The following is a 19,335-nucleotide window of genomic DNA, read 5'->3' on the forward strand; positions in this document are numbered from 1 at the left end:
CCAAATGTGGTTTGCAGATTTCAGTTTTTTGCAGATACCTCCGTATAAGCAGACCGCTTCAAAGAGTTGCAGTTGTCACTAATCTTACGTGCATTGTAGTATAAAGTGGACTGTGTATGAAAATAAGTTAAAAATGTTTACAACTTTTGTATATATATAAATATATAAAAAAATATCTTTTGAGAGAACAATCTGTGATTATGTATTTTCAGTGTCTGTGTACCAACTGCAACTTATTTTCAATAAAGAGTTTAAAATGAAAAGAAGCGGCCTGAAAAAATTTGGTAACACTTTATTTAACCAGGTGAGCACAGGGAACAAGGGAACTGCATCATCAGGCCAAAGAGATCAATCGCCTCGAGGAAGCTTACAGCAGCACTTGGAGTTCTCAACCTGCCAGGCGGGAACTACGGATCTGCTAACACAGAAGAAATTAACTGAAAATAAAGGGAAGACATAAGAAACTCCTGGAGAGTATACGCATTTCGTTTCCTCTGAACTTTACAGACCAAAGGAACATACAGGGGAAAAAAAAAAAAGAGAGTTGACGCTGTAGATCCATTGCTGACTGGACGCGGCACGGGCAGCTGGCATCAAAAGTGAAGCGCCCAAGTGCCAGCACAGTCGGGTCTGTCGTGGTTCGTGGTAGTGTCACGGGCATCAGGCCCGGCTCCGCTCGAGAGGAACCCGACTCGAAGCAGGAACATGGAAGCATTACTACTTGCAATATATTCATGCATTTTATAAACAGCCATGCAGCCAAACGATCCTCCCCTCCCCGTTTCAGGGCATGCAGTCTGTCCCCTGTGCTGAATACAACACGCTCAGGTATTCAAAACAGCCTTAATTATTTGGAAAAGAAACCAAAAGCACTTTGCAGCCTGACAGCAAGCAAAAAATAAAAAGTATAAGGCAAGAAAAAATTTCTGTAGCCAGGACTAGCTCTTTAGTAATAGTCTGAGCTCATGTTCATATAAATGCTTATATAAAAGCAGTATTTTGTCACTTAAAAATTATATAAATTAACTTCAACATGTTAAAATAACTAAACCTGGTCTGCAAGGATGGGCAAGAATCAGACACTTAATTATAGCCATGAAAGTGCACTGCAGGGAGGTCTCGTCACTCCATTGCATCAGAGCTGCTGCTGGAGGAGTCGCTTCAAACGATGAACAGACTCAACTCCCACTTCCTAGAGGTGGAGTTCATAGATGGCAAGCAACATAAGCAAAGCTACTGCAGAGCGATATCACCAAGGGAGGTACAGGATGTAAACACTCCATACAGTCTGAACAAATTATCCTTGTTAGCGTAGACCACTGTAAACAGATAAATGCACTTAAAGGCACTGCAGATAAACATGGTCAGTGATCAGCAGCATTTAATGTCCCAATACGCTGTTGCTTGGAACTACCACCATTAATACATCCAAGAAATTAGAAACATGGCAGTCATTAAATAAAATTACTGTGAAGTGTGCTTTACAGGAAGTAAAGCTTTAACATGATTCTACATGCAGTGCTACAAAATAAGTTTCTTTAAAGAACATGTTACATAAAAGGTCAGAGGCAACTTCAAACCTCAGGTTCAACTAATCACACCGATCAGTCCAATTCTTCAAGTAGTAGAATTAACTCCGTTTTCAGACAGGATTATTCTTTGCTGCAGCCCAATATTTATAGACACACAACTGAAACGGTCTCATTCATTGGTGAGTAGAATCTTTTCCTTTTCAGCATCTTTGCACCCCTGACTACTTTGATTTCCGTGGTCACAGAAACAGCACACAAATCAGAATATAAGGGAAGCCACTGCTGCTTCCATTCATTTCAGTGATTCAAAATCTCCCCCCGCCCCCCAAAAAGAGAAAGAAAAAACCCAAACCAGATGCATATTCCACTATTGTGTCCCCTGTCAGTCATCAGATCAGAAAGTATTTTCTCAGCTATTGCGTTACAGGAGAAAGGTGGCCCCCACCTGCCCACCCTGCGATTTTGCCCTAATTCTACTCAGGCATTTTGGAAGCTCAGACTTTGGATGTTGATTAGCTACGGTGCAGTCCAGTGATCCCTTTGCACATTATTTATGAACAGCACTGAGAGGGCTCTCTAACAGTTACCTGCGTATGAGTACTCAGCTGGCAGTGGCTCTCAGCCACACTACACTGTCAAACCTCATTCCAAAAAGTGCATATTCATAGACAAACTTTTATTGGTCTTCGGAAAGCTAACTTATGATTCTACTGATTGCTTGTAAGGAAGGGAACTCCTCATCCTCAATATGCAAAGCTTTATGGGTGACAATGTCCTGCTGAGTTAGTACTTGCTTACATGTTGGGCAGATGCAGCAGTCAAGATCAGAGTTGGAGTCCGTTTGCCAAACGTGCTTTTTGTTCTTTTTGGGTTTGTTTGAACTTTGCTTTTCTTTGATTCTGAAATCATTGTGAGCAGAAAGCAGTTCTTGTTGCTTAACCGTGTCCGGCAACAACACCAACAACTCATTAAAAATTTTCTTGAAATTATCCCCAAGGAGTTCTCGGCAACTTTTGTAATACTGTGCTGCAGAAATCAGCCCCTTCAGTGAAAAGAGAATTGGAACAGTTAGAAATTTAAAAAGAAAAAAAAAAAGAAAAAAGTCCCATTCATCTAAAAATGGACTCACTTTCTCCCAGGCCACATCATCCTCACTGCTTTTTTTTGCTACCTTAGCACTATAAGAGAGCTACAGTGGAGCACAGAGGGAAAAAAAACCTGTGTAGCCCACTCACCAATACCAAACGGTGACAGATGCACTGCATGAACTGAACAGAGAGGAAGATTTCAGGAACGGGAAGGTTCTTGCCCACTCACCTGTCTGAATTGCCCAGAATGAGTTTTAAATTTATTGAACTTGGACTCATCGCTTTGGAGAAATTCTTTAATGGACTGTATTAGCTGGATGTTCCTTTGCTGAAAGTTCTCAGGTATCAAGTATGACCCATGGCAAGATTTTGGCCTGCATTTGGGGGAGGAAAAAAAAAAAAAAAGGAATTTGATACTGCTTCACGTTATAAAAAGATAGACATTATATGGCTATTCTTTTCTATAGGATGCACTCCCCCCCGCCACCCAACTACTATAAGCAGCATATAGCCATCTTGATGGGATGAAATGCATCCTGTGGGATTACTGCATCAGATTCCAGCTTTACCTAGACAGAACACAAGAAATTCAAATTTAACGTAGCCTCGACTAGTGATTTTGTAAGCAAGGTTCACCAAAAAGGCATGACAACAGACCATGCCACGAATAAAGCAGAACAGATAAATACAAACAACTGCATTAAACTTTTAAAATTTTTCCCTTCCCAGTTTCTCATAATCTCAGCTCTCTAGCCCAGAAGGGCTCAGCCAGAGACCAGCTACTAGAAAGATCAGAGCAATGAAGAAAGGCATTTAGGGGTTGTCAAGAAAAGCACGCTTCAGCACCTTGCTTCTAGGAGTCAGACAGAATCAACTGAAAGATTAAGAAATATGTTGTAGCTGTTGTAGATCTGTTTCCAAACCAATCTAGAGAAGAGAAGGCTCTGCTGCCAACGTGCATGTTTTCATTTCCCCAGACTCACATCCAAGCAATGCTTGTGCCTGCTTTTACACGAGTCTCCTGACTGGCCATGGGACTCCACAGCGGAATCGTTACGTGGCTGGCCTCTGGCGCAGCACCTGCTTACAATAACCCCCTCGCAATATTTCATGATTCACCTGAAGGCCCTATAACATATCTGAGACACATTGTGTGAAGTAACTCTAACTGAAAGGTCTTTTACTTACTCTTTCAAAGATGTAGTGACAGGTTCAGAGATATTGGTGGCTGGAATAACAGCAAAACCTGGAGGCGGTTTACTAACAGGCACGGACAGTCCTGGAGGCGGAGGAGGACTCTTTAGTAGCACCACAGTGTTAAAGCCTAAACGAAAGCAGAAATGGGCAGGCAATTAGAGCACATACCTGTGGCACCCACATACCACCATCTGTAATCAACACCAATGGTCTGATGTACTCTCAGAAGCACCAGGAAGTTACGAGTCAACAATACAGGCCACTTTATCAGAATAAACCTAAAAAAATTGAAGAGGTAGAGATCCGTTGCCCCTACAGTCAGGTCAAGAAGCACTTCAGAGTGGCTGATGTTACTCTACAGAGTGCTAAACTATCGAGTTCATTTTTCACAAGGCACTAATCAAAAAAAAAAAAAAAACAAAAAACCCCACAAACCCAACCCCACTCAAATCCTGATGGTAAAACACTCACATTGTTAAAACAAACGGAAAGCACTCCAGAAGTCACAACAGAACTAGGCATCGCATGTTCTAGTGTACTTCACCTACAATTATCCGCGGAGCAGCACAGAACAAAGCAGCTACGCAAGTCATCTCCTGATGTGATGCCACTTTCATTAAAACCACTGCAGGTCACATTTGTTGCTATGTTGCTCCAGTTTTACAGGATTATGGCACCACTAAAAGTAAGGGCACTGCATCTCCGCAAATGCAGAACAATTGACCAAGGAAGCCAACTGACAGGTATCAGCAGGTACAGATCACAGCTAAAGAGGGACTTCCTTTGTCCACGGGACCTTCCAGACACTACCTACGCTTTTGTGCTCATTAGAAAGCAAGTGACACGTAAAGATCGGCCGCTCATCTGTGAGGCCCTCCCAAAAGACAGACACCTGCAGATGCAAGGAGCAGAGGTGTCTTCACACTGCCACCACACCAGACTTGTTTTACAGAGGACATTCAGGACTGTCTGTGTTTCCCAGACTGCCTTTTAATTTTGGCCACATTTCTCCAAGCTACAGCCAAGCAAAGCTGACTGTGCCCTGTAGTGCTCACCTGGTGGTGGCGGCATTCGAGCTGATCCTGAGCTCCCAAGTGCTGGGAAGTCTTCCTGAGGTAAAGGGCATTGGTTAGTCACTGTGGGCTTTTTAAGGCCAGGGGGCTCTTTGGGTGTACTACAGATTGCTAACGATTTTTCCGAATGACCATTCATGACAGTTGTGGATCTGTCAGGGGCGTGAAGAGCAGAGGATGCGTTTGGTGTCTGCTCTGCCTCTGGCAGCTTTTCAACGGATGATTTGGGAAACGCCGTCTCCTGTAACAGGTGTGGGGATGATGGTCTCTGCTTCTCAACCCCCATCCTCTTTTTCTTGCTCACTTTTGTAAAAGTTTGTGAGGTAGAAGCTGCCAGCAAGGATGAGACATCAAACATTGTTGGTGTGTTTCTGATCTCCTGGGTTGTCAAGCCACTACCATTGTCTTCATCATCCGACTGACAGAGTTTATTGCTCTTCTTACTTCCTTTAGTGCTATTCAAGGAGGATGTTTTCTTGGCCATCTGATTTACACACGGGCTGCTAATGGCTTTGACCACGTTTTTACTGGAACCATTGTTCCATGCAGATGTGATGTTAGTTATCGTTTTATTGTTAGGCCTCATTTTGGACACCAGAGCTGGAAAATCCTCCTCTTGAAAAGCTGTTTTCTTTGCAGTCGCTGTATATGTCAAAGACATCCCAGAAGAGATTGCAGGTGCAGCAGAGGATGACAAGCTTGGGAAATCTTCTTCTTTAAGCTTAACTGCCGCTAGCTGGGCAGAGCTGTGAAAAAGGACAAGTACACCTAGTTACACCAGCGGTGCAGAGGCAGCAGAACTCCACCAGGCAGAACAAGCTCCATACCTGACTGCAGTCTTCCTCAAACTTATCACTTAGGGTGGTACGGCAGGCATAACTTAACAGAATGGAACTACCCTCAGGCTTATAAACCAGGTGTGGACCGAGTCTCTTCAAAGCAGTCACACTAGCCTTGCTGTATTATCAGTACTGTCTTAGTACACCTCACCTCGACCAGCAGGCCATACACACAACGTTCAGAGGTGCGTTCTAGCTGCCACGTCCTGCACAGATTCTATTTGAATTACCACCCATTTAAGGAGATGATGAGTTTTAAAACCCATAGCACATGGCTCCCTCAAGATAAGCTACTGAGTTAAAAAAAAGTCTGGAATTAATACTGAGAATTACCCTGAAATCGCAGCACTAAATAAATAAATAAATAAATAAATAAAGTCAAGCCATGAACTGAAGCAACAGCCTCTGCTGTTCATGCAGGCGACTAAGACAGAAACAGTTTGAAGCAGAATAGGAACCGGGGAAGGGAAACACTTGAAGTCTAAGTGATCAGTAAAATTATTTTCTACAGAAACAGAACTCGCGTGACTTTTTACATCAGCTCTCAACGCTGCAGCCTTCAACAAACTTACCCTTGTAGAGGTCCCATTGCTGAACCAATTGCTGGAAAGTCATCTTGGCTTAAAGCACCATTAGCAGCTGCTTCTTTTGGAGTTTTGACAAAAAGAGCAAAGAAATAATTCAACTGAAATCCATTCATTTCAGAGGGAAGCTATCACTGAACATGACAGCAGTATTAACAAGCCTTATTTTCAGCAGCTGATGAGGTCATTAACTGACATTCCAAAAAGGAAATTTTAAGTCCATGCATCACTATTTCCTTCAATTAACCACATTCACCATTATGTCACCGGGTACCGGCTTTAGCGTACGGACAATTCATGATCCTTAATATGAGCAAAACATTGGCTGGTAAGATGCCTGCGAGGAAATCCTCTAGAGACTAAGATGTCAATGCCCCCAGCTGCCTGCTCCATGCTTCTCCCAGAGGCCAGCACTCAACTGCCCGCACAGGGTTAGGATTCTCTGAGTACGCTGATGCTTCACTTGGAAAGCTGCTCCTCTGAGCTTTCATCACACCTCTGCTGCACAGGTGCCCACACTGCTCAGCAATCAGCTCCTGGGCAGTCAGTTTACATCGAAACATCAATCATTTCCAATTTGCATTTGCCTTAAAATGCAGTGCTGTGGACTGCAGCAGTTCAAGGACAGATTGGTAACAGCTTTGACACACGCAGCAAAAGCTGGGCTAGCAGCAGGAGGAGATAACCTTGCCTCCCATCCCCAGCTGAGCTGTACCCATTAACCAACCAGAGCTCTCAGCAGCTCTCAGTTCATTATGAAAGCATACAAACTACGTGCGAATCCTGTTGTAGGAGCAGTAAGGCAGAGAAAAAGGGATCTGAAGCAACAGTAATATCAAAACAACTGCATTGTCTTTATTTGCCCCTAAGCCTCCTTCGGAACAACTAAAAGTTTGCTTTGACCCGTTACAAACTTTTACCAGGGTCAACTTCTTCACAAAAAAAGGGAACGCTCAGCTTAAGCACCACGATAAATCAGTTTTTGCACACTAGAGTAGAAAACAGCAGCCTTAGACGATAGTTTTGGACAAAACACCATATATACTGTTGTATGTTAATTGTGTTTGGTATTTATACCCTGCTCCATTTTATGTATAAACTGCTGCAAGAACCCCAGCCCACTCAGACACATTTCGATGCAAATGACTGTTAGATTAAGATTCTGCACAGCTCTCCCCATATCCCCCAGCTTTTGAGAACAGTGCACGGCAATTCACACTTTTGCCAGCCCGATCTCCTGAACCATCATGCCTCCCTGCAGCTGCAGAACATGTTCAGCACTAACCTGGAGTTTCATTTGAAGACTTCGTAACGCGTTTGGAGCTGGATACTTCTGAATCCCTCAGGTCCTCCTTTTTACCTCTACTGCTGCTGTCCTCTTTGTCTTCTACCCGTTTTTTTTTCTTCCTGACGTTTTGCTGCTACAGATGCCCTGACTGCCGCTGCAACGTCTCTGTCTTCTTCTTCCCTACAGGACAGGGCAGATTTTCTTGGTCAAACAGCAAGGATTACTGAGCACATTTGTCTCATTCCAGCTCTCACCTCTCTGGTGTCAGGTCTGTTGACAGTCCCTGGCCTTGTGCTGCCACCTGCTGAGAAGGCTGAAACAAACCCACTGCTCCGATACACCCTGCCACCAGCTGGTAAGATGGGCAACATTTAACCCCTGGATTTGCAAGTTCTACATGGTGATAACAATCCAGGACAGAAACCAGCTGGAGTGAACTGGGAGAGACAGTACCAAAGATGCATGGGGACACCTCTCTCACATTTTCAGATGTATGAACGTCTTATTTGTAGGCCAAAGTAATTCTTTGAAACATGGCTTGTCATGAACTCTCAACACATGCACAATCCACATGCGACACCAACACATAAAGTGTTCAGAGATGGACTTTTTCCCCTGGTGAAATTACCAGTAATGAACCAGCTGACTTTCCAGGGAGAAAAAGAAGAAAAATAGATGTGCAGTATGTATAAAGCACTCAGGTCTTGTGTGAATGAATAGACATATAAATGCAAACTTTCATTTCAATACTTAACCCTCTTCTTTTTCCAAAGCATTCAGTCTGGCCACACAGAGATCTGTTTGTTCAATGAAAAGCATGGTCCTTAGAACATGAACTTCATGATTACCCAGACCAAAAAGTCCATTAAACCTGCAAAGACTTTTCCACTTACTTCAGAAAAGCCTATTTTAAAAGTTGGCACAAAAACAGTTGCTGAAATTAATTTAGGTTTCTGATTTTAGTTAACCCACACATTGAAGATTACAGTGTTCATTTTCCTTGGCAAGTCCAGAAAGCTTAAACTTCGCACAAAATAGTTACACTTTCATCAAACACCTAGTCAGCATGCAGGCTGAGACTGAAAACTAGTTCTGCTCTCAACTAAGGATTCACTATGAAAGTTTCCAAATTTTGTACCCACTTCCTTCCTGCTGGTCCACCAAAAGCCTCTTAATAACTAAGTAAGAAACAGCATCAAGCAGCAATAAAATCCACAAAATGTTTTGCCACTCACCTCTTATACCTCCAGCTGCCTCTTCTGTTTTGCTGACTTCCTCGGCCACCCAATCTGCCTGACCTTCCTTGCCTGTTGTACCTGTCAACTTCCTCATAGTCCTCTCCACCTATAACACCTGAACAGGAGGGAGGGTTGATCATTCTTAAAGTTATTTCTCTAATCTGGGCATCACACTATGCCTGAAAAGGAGCAAAAAACACACTAGTACAAAGAAACCTATCTTGATTTCCTTCTGATGATTAAGTAGCATGTAGCCTCCAGGACTGCTACATTAATGGTTGGACTTGATCTTAAGAGTCTTTTCCAACCTAAATGATTCTATGACTGAAATATATTTTGCAGTATATAGATTCCACATATTTTAACCTGCGATGTGAGTTTTGAGTAATCTCATTTTTATGCAGATTTCTCTACATAAAATAAAAGTATGTACGTATCTCAATCTCAGCACACCTAAGCGGATACGTTCCTCTGGTCTCATGCTCCTTTTTCATCGCTACTTCATACTAACTGTAATATAAGTAATTCGTGTAATTACCTGTTGGAGAAGTTTAGTTTCACTAAAATTATTTATCATAACTGAATCCACACATGGAGGAAAAGAATCATTGAATAATTTAGGAAAGAAAAGACCTCTGGTGGTCATCTGCTCCAACCCCTTGCTCACAGCAAGGCAGACTCTGAGATGACATCAGGTAGCTCAGGGCCCAGCCACGCTCACCTTCCGTTCTCCTCTGGTGCCTAGGAGCATAGGTAAACTGAAGGTCTATCTGCCGGTTCTGCCTGGCCTCGGCCCTGTTCTTGCTGTGGCAGGCTGTTTTGTGCGCTTTATAATCTATTTCTGTGCGGAAAGCGTGGGTAAACTGTTCTGTACTGCACCGTCCCTCTTCGCAAAGGAAGTGCTTTTCACGGAAGTGTTCACGAAGGTATTCATAATCACTGGAAAGAGAAAAGAGGCTGAGCTGCAACTTTCCCAACACATTTTACTAATAGCATACGGTTATTCTTTACTCCGTCTTGCAAAGAAAGAACCAAATGCCTACGCTTGTCTTTATCTCCAGGCAAGTTTTCCAACTGAAACCATTTCTGTGCAGCCTAGACACATACCTTAATGCATAATCCCAGACGTTAAGCTGAAACTACTGGATGATACTCGTCACATCCAACTGTACGCAAGGCACGTGTTTCATAAAAGAAAACCTACTTCTATCTGCTTTGCACATAAATGTTGGAGTATTAGTTAACACGCTACACTGCTGCAGACACCTGCCTGTCACGCTCCAAAATGTAACTTAACACCCAACATTAACACGGATGAGGATGACTTTAAAGCACAAACTAGACAGAAAGTAGTTACTGCAGCTACTGGTTTAAGGAACAAGAGAGCCTACAGCCAATCTGCTCACACATTCCTGCCCTCTGTCTTCAAGCACTACTCTTACAAAAACTCAAAGCAGATCGAAACAATTTCTCTCAAATTTAAGCTACAGAAAGAGAAATTAAACTTTCACAAACCTGTAGTATTCCTGAGCACCATCAGAGTCACAGAAGTGACAAAAATAATGATCTCGTCTTAGATGTTTCAGTAACTCATCATTATCCAAATAACGCTCGTCACAGAATTTACACAGGGGATGCCCACGATGAGAGGTGTCATCTGGATCTCCATGGATTCGATGGCGAGCAAGGTCCTTACGAGTATACCATTTCCGTTCGTACGTAAAAATCTGAAGAAATACATATAAAAATGGAATAAGCTAGGCTCACACAACTCATTCACTTGCAGGAGTCAAAGATTTCTTTAGAAAGGTGCAATGTGACATCAGACACCTAAAATTTTCAGTGACTAGGAACCAAAATTCAAGAGATTGAATGAAATTACATCTCACTTGTACTTCACTCACCTCAAACATTGGAAACGGATCTAATTCACTTTTTTCCTTTCACAAGTGTATGTATTAACATAATGTAACAAACTTTTAAACCTCTGTTGGAAAAAAAGCCTACTTTTTTTTAATGAAAGCACAGCATTTTGCATGCTGACTCAAAAAAAAAAGTGGAAGAGAAGTGAACTGTTTAATGCTCCTCAGACAGCAACTACCCCAACATAGCTACATACAGACGATACAGTTCAATGAACAAATTCTGCAGTCTTCTGTCCCTACTAACACAAACTATTTTAGTAGAAAGGGTTCTGAAGATGCCAAAAAGGTCAATACGCCATCGAGAACAGAATATCCTTAATTTCTTGCCTCCTCAACAAGGAGGCATAACTTATCCCAGGAAAAGGCTCACTTGGCTTAGCTAGGGGTTGATTGACCGAAGCTTCTACGAGTTTAAGCACTTCTTTGCAGCCCACATGGAACCTTCCTCCAAAATAAAAATGTGCCTGCAGTATTCTGAAATTAAAAGCCAACAAATTCTACTACAGTTTGTGATGTCTTTGGGAGAGATGATGATAAAGAAGCTTTAGTGATGGCTACTTAGGCTGACTGTGGAAACACCTCTTAACCAGAGTTCAAAGGACGCTGCAACCAGGAGAAGTTGTGTTGGCCTCTCCAGCTCACTTGCCTTGAATTAGCACTATTCATTGCACGACCACAGGAAAGAGAATCAAATTATTCCAGTGAAAGCTAACTCTGCAAAAAAGATGCATTGGTATTCATTCATCTCAACCCCGACCACTTCTGGATCTTGCCCCTTTTGGCAATAACCTACAGTTCAACTGGCATAAACCAGCTGTGACACTATATAAATGCATTTCTCTAAGCTGATACTCGATTGGTTTCAGAGAAAACAAACACACGTACAAAATCATGTGTATCGAGTTCTAAAAAAACGTGCTCATGAATTAAATTCCCTCCTACAGCACTACACAATGCTGACGACTACTAGACACAGAGGTTAGCAGTCCTAGCACTCATTTAACAGCAGCTGCTGATTTTGTCTGACATGCTATTCAGACACAGGAAAACACACCAGCTCTAGGGAAAGGTGGAATTCTGACTTTCAGACTGAAAAAAAGCATCGCCTGACTGGCATAACAGCAGCTGGTCTAAGGGAAATTTGGGTGGGCTAAGAAAAAAGGACAACGATGGTGATAGCAAGATGTGGAGCTTTAAGACCCAGTACAGGCAGACAACTCAGCTTTCCAGTAACTGCTCTATCTTTACCAGGTTGTAAAACACATTTTAAAACAGCCTCGGTCATTTTGTACGTGTGTACATCAAACACGGTGGACCTCAATTGCAGACAACAGTTAAATTTCATTTTCCAATCAAATCAACAAGATACAGGAAATTTGCTCTGAACAAATAAACAAGATAATGAAATATAATTATAGTTCATTAAACCAGCAAGATGGACTCTCATCCTGTACATGAGTCAACTGTAAATGCCATGTTGTCTCTGATCTGAGAGAGAAATCCATCCTGCCATGATACACTCTGCCTTCTGAACTGGCACCAATATTTTCTGAGTTACGGTTTGTAAAGTCATCACGGGTCTTAATAGATACCACATCTCTAGTTACAGCTGTAGTGCCTACAGCTCAGGCTTAACTTCCTATCAGACAGTTAGGGTTTGTTATTTACATACACTGCGGGGGAGGAGCTAACCTCAGAAGGTTATTAACATGGTTGGGTTTAATCTAAAACATAATCCATTCAGAACCTTCAGGCCTCTTTCATTAATCAGTTTATGAAAGAAGGCAGAGTTAAAAGGAAGCAACTGGCCTGGCTGCAGGCAGACAGAAGAAACTTAAAAAGCAAACTGGCGCTGTTCAGCCACCCCCTTCTTCCCACCTCCGCAGGTACCTTGCAGGTCACGTAAGGACTCAGCCCTCCTTCCCACGCCAGGACACAGAACCAGCTCACCTTTAAGTGTTTAACACAGAGCTTGCAACAGAAGAGTTCATGCTGCTTTCTCATGTGCTGTTCCAGATCTGCAAACGTGTTGAATGGCTTCAGATCCGGACACAAAAAGCATTCATGCTGCAGCAACTTCCTAAGGGACAAAGAAAGATTTACTAAATATTATCCGATTCCCCCTCAGCAACCCGCTACCTTTATCAAAACCAAATGTTCTGTCAGTAGCAGAATTCCGCATTTTTATAGCTCCCCCAGCAATTTGCAACGAGGTTAGTGTCCTGCTTACTCCAAGAACACTTTGTCATCTGTCAGGAACAGGACAGAACCAAATTACTGCAAGAAAGGAGCCAAACAGTTGCTAAGAAATACTCTGGCAGTGCACCATTTGCACGTGGACTGGAACATGTCCGTGCAACAACCCCCGGCTTACTGAAGGTTCAGCTGATGCATGCAAGGTTCACATCTAGTTTAATTTTGCTTGCTACTGCAGAAACCAAAGTATATGATGGGGGGGGGGGGGGGGGGCATAAAAAACTGTAATGGAAAAGGAGGAAAAGAAGTAACTCCAGTGCTTCCCAACCGGAGCTGAAGGCGGAGCACTGGTCTCAGCAGGAGACCCCAATCACGCGCACTTATTTCTGCCCCCAGAACGGCAATCTCAGCAGCTCTCCAGAAATCAGATCATCAAAAGCAATTCCCAGAGCTGGTGTATAATTAATCAGAACGTTTCCAACTGCTTCTGCTCGCTAAAGCCCATTGCCCAATTCCATAAATTGGAAGTCACACAGAATTATAAATGTATCAGCAGAGCTGCACTTTTAGCCCCAATCAGGTTAGATTAGATAAAATACGTGACTCTCCAAGAAAAAGGTACCACTGCCTACATGGTTTCACCTTTTTTGCTCTTCTTTCCTTTTAAGTGGTCTTAACTAAACTTAAAGCTTCCTACTAAGCATGTTATGAAAAGTATTTTTAGAACGCGATGCTGATGTCACATTTTTACCCCGTATTGTTTTTTTTTACTTCACTTTTCTCTCTCCCATTTACAACTAACATCTTTGAAGGAAGAAGAGGACGCTCCTCTTTTCATCTGACGTAGCGTACAAATGATTTTGGGTAATCCTTAACGCAACACAGGAATAAATAACATTATCATAGTAATTTTGCCTTTACTAATTTACAGGGCAGCCATACACGGAATTAAAAGCCTTCCAGCAAGTTTGCTGCTGGTAAAGAAGCAAAAAGCAACTTTTCTTGACGGAGCAACACTCCTGTATTACGCTTCTGTAAACCTAACACTCCAGGGTTTGAGGAGCTGCTCTCTTTGATGACCATGGTACTGAGAGCTCGTGCCAACCGTGCCGCTCCAGCTCCTCATCCCACCAAAGCCACCTGCGCTGCCCGGTGAGTAAGGCGCGCAGCACGGCAGCCACCATTTCCATCAAACAAAACCACACTGCTCTATTAGAGCATGCGTTTCCGGCCACGTAACGCAGATAAGAACATGTGTTTTAGGGATACGTTACAGAAAGGAAGTCCGGCGCTTACCTGTACAGCGCATAAACCTCTGCATCCATAAAATAAATGTCATATTTCTTCTCATGCTGCAGCTGGTTAAGTGCTATTGTTGAGAAGGACGTAAGCTTCCGTCCGAAGACGACCTGTGGGCAACACAACGCGGGAATCAGACAGGGAACACGTGGGCTGCACGGCCGTTGGGATTACAGACCAGCTCCTCAGCACAAACTTTGTCAGGGACCTCCTCATAGCCTAAGGCTTGGACAACACGCCCCGAGCCGTGCCAGGCCCAGCTGCTTGTCACCACCAGCTACTGTCCCCGCGACTGTCAGCAAAGCGGCGTGACAGCTGCTTATCAACCTCCAGCAGGAGCACCAGGCGGAGGGGGGTGGGACCAGCCTGGTCTTTGGATTTTGAACTGGGTTAGGAGACTCTTTTATGATGCTTTGCTACCGCAACCGCGCTGAGAGTAAATATCTGCCAGCAATTCAACCCATTCTGCAGCGAGCGTCTGTCCAGAGCCCCGCGCTCAGCTGCCTCCTGGCAGGAGGCCACCCAGACTTAGAGCCTGCAAGCGGGAAGTGGCAGTTCTCAGAGCCTGACTGGGAAACCGCGGCTGCTTCTTTCCCGTCTCACCAGGAAAGTGAGAAACAGACCGCAAGCTCCCTTCCCAAAGTATTTGTACCCCTTCTAAGGGAACCTGGCTGCTCCCAGTGACCGCCCTGCACCCTGGGCGGCACAGCGCAGCCACCTGCAGTGCTGCGTCCTTCCTGAGAAGGCTCGTGGCCCTCGGTGTGCTACAGCACCCCCCCCACTTTGGGAAGTGCTGGTGGGGCAGCAATATTGATGGAACAGCTGGAATTCCCTGCAGCAGCTCAGGAAGGCTAAGACACAAATATGCTAATCGTCCAGTCACAGCAAATACAATAACTCTGGAAATGCTTACAGCCTTAATAAAAGGATTCCATTACATACTACACGTGCAGTTCAGCTGCGTTAAGTCACTCCTCCATCCCTGTTGTGCTGAAATACCTTGGAGCAAGTTGTGTGCCTTTGTGTGTGTGCGTTTTTAAAGCTTTCTTTACAGCCAGGCTACTATTAACTTAACCAAAGTGCTTTTTATATATACGCAGACACACACACCTCTCTGAAATACCAAGCTTAAAATAAAGAGAATACAAGTCTAAGTCTGTTGGGTAACTGCCTAACTTCAGCTGTTTAAAAAAAAAAAATAGTTTCAGTAAAGTTCTATAGACCTCTATTTCACCTCAACCTGAAGCGCATTTTGGAGCAGAGGAATGGGTCACAGCAAAGCGGATTTTATCACAGGAGTTCAACACAACGCGAAGTAAACACACCGACTGATCCCCCACGCCTGATCCAAGTATATGTCAGGGTTGCTTTCCAGGTCAAGTAATCCCTCCTAACTCCAGCGCAGCAATTACGCACCACTGAGAGCACGCATTACCATAACAAGTATATCCTGCTTTCCCCTCCATCCTGTTCCGTGGTGCCAGCCATCTTCGGAGCTATTTCCATTTCCTCTGGATGTGGCACTTACCAGGTCAATCTACACTGATCAGTACAGCACCAGCTGAGGTCCGGTAGAGCTGTCCTTGCCTCTTCTAATTCCACACACACCATGCAAATGAAGAGACCCTGCTTTAGATCCTACTTATACGACCAGATCACTTAAGGACAGTCCTGATGCGGTTCATGGCCCCCAGAATCCTTTTGCTTTCCTTGGGGCAGACGGGTGCACACACAGAGCAGCGTTATAGCGGTGCTTAAAGATGAGGGGAAAAAGAAAGAGCCCAGCCATTAGGAAGGACCTCTCGGGCAACTCTAGCAGAAGGATCGCTTTTAACAGTTAACACACGAGAGAGAAAGATGGCTTAATGAACCAAAGTTCAGGCCACATAACACAGCGATTATTACAAACCTGGGAAGATCTCAAGATTAACAGTCCGTCTGTGACCCTAAGACGAGCAGCGTTAAGGCAGAAGAGCAACATCACAGTTGGCTTCTCCGAAAATACAGCAGAGGCAGAGCAGCAGCTCCCCAGAGGATGATCAGAGACAAAAATCACTTTTAAATTTTTATCTTTCCCTACACAGAGGCTACTCATGCGCTACTGAGGTCAGCTTAAAAAAACACATCAACATTTCTGGCCTCCACAAAGTCTGAGGATCCTGAGCGTGCAGCCTAAGATCCTCAGTCCCTCCAAACTACTTGAACAACACGAAAAACAGCCAAAGTAACCAGAATTAGTGGGGGGGGGGGGGGGGGGGGGGGGGGAAGAGGGGTGTCTCTTTTTGTCACAGGGGAGAGGAAGAGCTCCCCTGGCAGACTTATTTTACTTCCTTTCCTGAACCCCCTCAGTGTGGTTTCTCGCACAACGCTAGCAACAATTCTTTTCTTCTAAGAGGTTTTCTTTCTTTTCTTCTACAAGCCTTCTCTTCCAAAAGCTTTTCTTTCTTCGCATCGGTTCAGATACGAGTATTTGCCAACACCCCCGAGCGGAGTTTCTTCGCCCGGCCCCTGCTGGCACCAGACCCCCCGCTCCATCCCCGCAGCGAAGCCACCGACTCGGGGCCACCTCCCCAAAGCCCTGCCAGGGGGTCCCGTGCCACGACACCCCCCGGGGGAGAAGCGGCACCGTGGGGGGGGCTGCTCACGGAGCACCCCCACACCCCCGCGGCGGGGCTCTCACGCCAGCGGGACCCGGAGGGGAACCGCAGGGCGAAGCCAGCGGGGCACGGGGCGGGCCCGGCCCCGAGCTCGGAGCCCCCCCCCCCGAGCCCCCGGAACCCGGCCGGCGGCAGCGCCCGGCCCCGACCCCGTCCCTCAGCCCCGTGGCGGTGCCGACCTGGCGCAGCTCCTCGCGGCACACGGCGCAGTACCGCACGCCGCACAGCGCCCGCATCCGCACGGAGCAGCGGTAGCAGATGGGGTGGTCGCAGCGGCCCAGCGCCACCGCGTCGAGCTCCCCGCAGCACAGCACGCACGGCCCCTCCGCCGGCCCCGCCGCGCCGCAGCCCGAACCCGGGCCCGGCCCCGAGGCCGCCATGGCGGCGCCCACCCCGCCGCGGCCTAGGCCCCGCTCCGCCTAGCAACCGCCCGCGCCACCGAGACGCGGCCTAGAGCGCCGCCCGGCCCGGCCCGCCGCCGCGACGCTCTGGCCGGCGGCCGACCATAGAGAGCGGCGCCCGCCCGGGCCGGCCACGGAGACTCCGCCTAGAGCGCCGCGTCACCGCCCCACCCCCCACCCCCCCGTTACCCTCCGAGGGCGGCTCGCGGCGCCGCGCCCCGTGACGTCACGCGCGTCCGCCAGCTCCGACCATAGAGAAGGAAGGCAGAGCGCCGCCCCGGCCGGGCCCTCGCGGGCCCCCTCCGGCCGCAGCTCGCTGCTCCGCGCCGGCCGCTACCGGCACCCGGCGGCGGGACCTCGGCGCCCCGGGGCCTGCAGCGGGGGTTCGGCCTCCCCCGGCCGGGGGCAGCGCCGTGAGGGACGCGGGAGGCCTCAGCCCTGCCCCGGCCCGGCCCTGCCCCGCCCCGCCCCGGCTGGGCCCTGTCACACGGCCGGTGGCAAAGCGGGCGTCAGCGGCACGAAGGCACCACAAAAACAAGCGAAAAACGTTAAAAATGCAGCTGGAACACTGTGGGAAATCATAACTGCGTACGCTAGCACGCGAACGGGGCGTGTCCGCACCGACACACGTTACACCGCCTCACAGGGCGCCGCCGGTGCCGGGCCGTGTGGTGCCGCAGCGCTCGGCCCCCGGTACCCGCACGCGGCGTGTCGGGTCGTTCGGTTGCGAAACGCAGCTCCTGCCCCTGCTTTGGGGGCCGATCCCGTATTTTATATACGTCTGTGTGTCGCAGCCAGAGCTGCAGCGCCTCGGACAGAAGGGGGTGCTCCAGGAGCGCGCAGAGCGGCCGGCTCAGCAGCCATGTTCCCCTGGAAGGCAGCTCGGAAACCATAAAAGCTGTTCGCGTGCAGCGCAGGGGCACCCACACAAACAATTCTTCCAACTTCTGTATCTCCCGACTTTTCCTTAATCTGGATTCCCACAAAATGATCTATCCGCGGTCGCTTTCCTTTCCACTCGTTAAAAATCAGAGCAGATCCCGTTCAAACGCAGGAACTTGGCTGCTAGATCTAGCTAAACAACTCTCAAGACACTCCAAGATCGTGGCATGAGGCGCTGGCTCTGCCACATCATCGCGTGTGTCACCAGATGAGCATCACGTCACCCCGACTAGCAAACATTCCTGGAGTCCTCTCCCCTGAGTCAGAGGCTGCCATCTGTCCTAGAAATGACAAAATGGCCCAGTTTTCCTGGGCTCCTCCCGTGACTTGCAGAGCTGGTGTTAGAGGGCGGCTGAGGAATGGTTCCGGGACACGCGATGCCTCGGCGAAGCCGGTCAATGGTGGATGCTCGGGTTACTTGGTGGCACAATATGACAACTCGTAAAGATAAAACATCCCAAAATAAAGTCAGTTTTCTAGCAAGGGAAATGGTAATAAGCCACATTAAATTACACATTAAAATGTACCATAAATTCTTAGGACCTACTCTTGTGCAACACTGCTAGCTGGAAGACTGGACGAGCAGCACTTCCATCATTCGGATCTGCTTTCTTTTCACTGAATTCCTTGTCATTTGAGTTAAAAAAGGGTCTTCATTTCTGTGATGCATAAACAATTATTTTAGGACAAAAAACATAGCGAGTTCGTTAAAATGTGTCATGATGTTATTTAGTCCAAAACCATCAGCATTTAAGAACATCTGCAGTAGAATAAATAAAGTAATAGATTAGATAAGTATTTTGGAAAGCAGATAAACTAAGTAATTCAATATTTGGGGTCGCTGGATACAACAGGTAATATTTACTTTCTCCCAGAGAGACCCATTTATCACACTTCACAGTAGAGAGTAGATAATACATGTCTTTTTGGTAATCAACATTAAAGTGTGTTTGGGTGGGGCTATATTAAATAATTAGGAATGACTGAGGATGTTGGCTGTAATTACTTCAGGAAATGTACCCCCCCTCTGAATTAATGATACTGTTGAAAATGTTTTTGTGTCAAAACTGCATCAC

General features: G+C 46.2%; 1 protein-coding gene across 1 annotated transcript; it reads right to left on the minus strand.

Moving 5' to 3' along the window:
- Positions 1–275: 275 nt before the first annotated feature.
- On the minus strand, positions 276–17,366 carry ZNF598 (zinc finger protein 598, E3 ubiquitin ligase). Its single transcript, XM_040574344.1, is given in 14 exon segments — positions 276–2,574; positions 2,850–2,994; positions 3,809–3,944; positions 4,873–5,636; positions 6,302–6,374; positions 7,599–7,701; positions 7,703–7,781; positions 8,357–8,398; positions 8,837–8,954; positions 9,561–9,778; positions 10,355–10,566; positions 12,715–12,844; positions 14,257–14,369; positions 17,096–17,366. Coding segments are annotated over 14 exon segments (2,682 nt in total). The 5' UTR covers positions 17,297–17,366; the 3' UTR covers positions 276–2,226.
- Between the last annotated feature and the right edge of the window lie 1,969 nt (positions 17,367–19,335).

The sequence above is a fragment of the Cygnus olor genome, chromosome 15, assembly GCF_009769625.2.
Source record: "Cygnus olor isolate bCygOlo1 chromosome 15, bCygOlo1.pri.v2, whole genome shotgun sequence".
Classification (NCBI taxonomy): Eukaryota; Metazoa; Chordata; class Aves; order Anseriformes; family Anatidae; genus Cygnus; species Cygnus olor.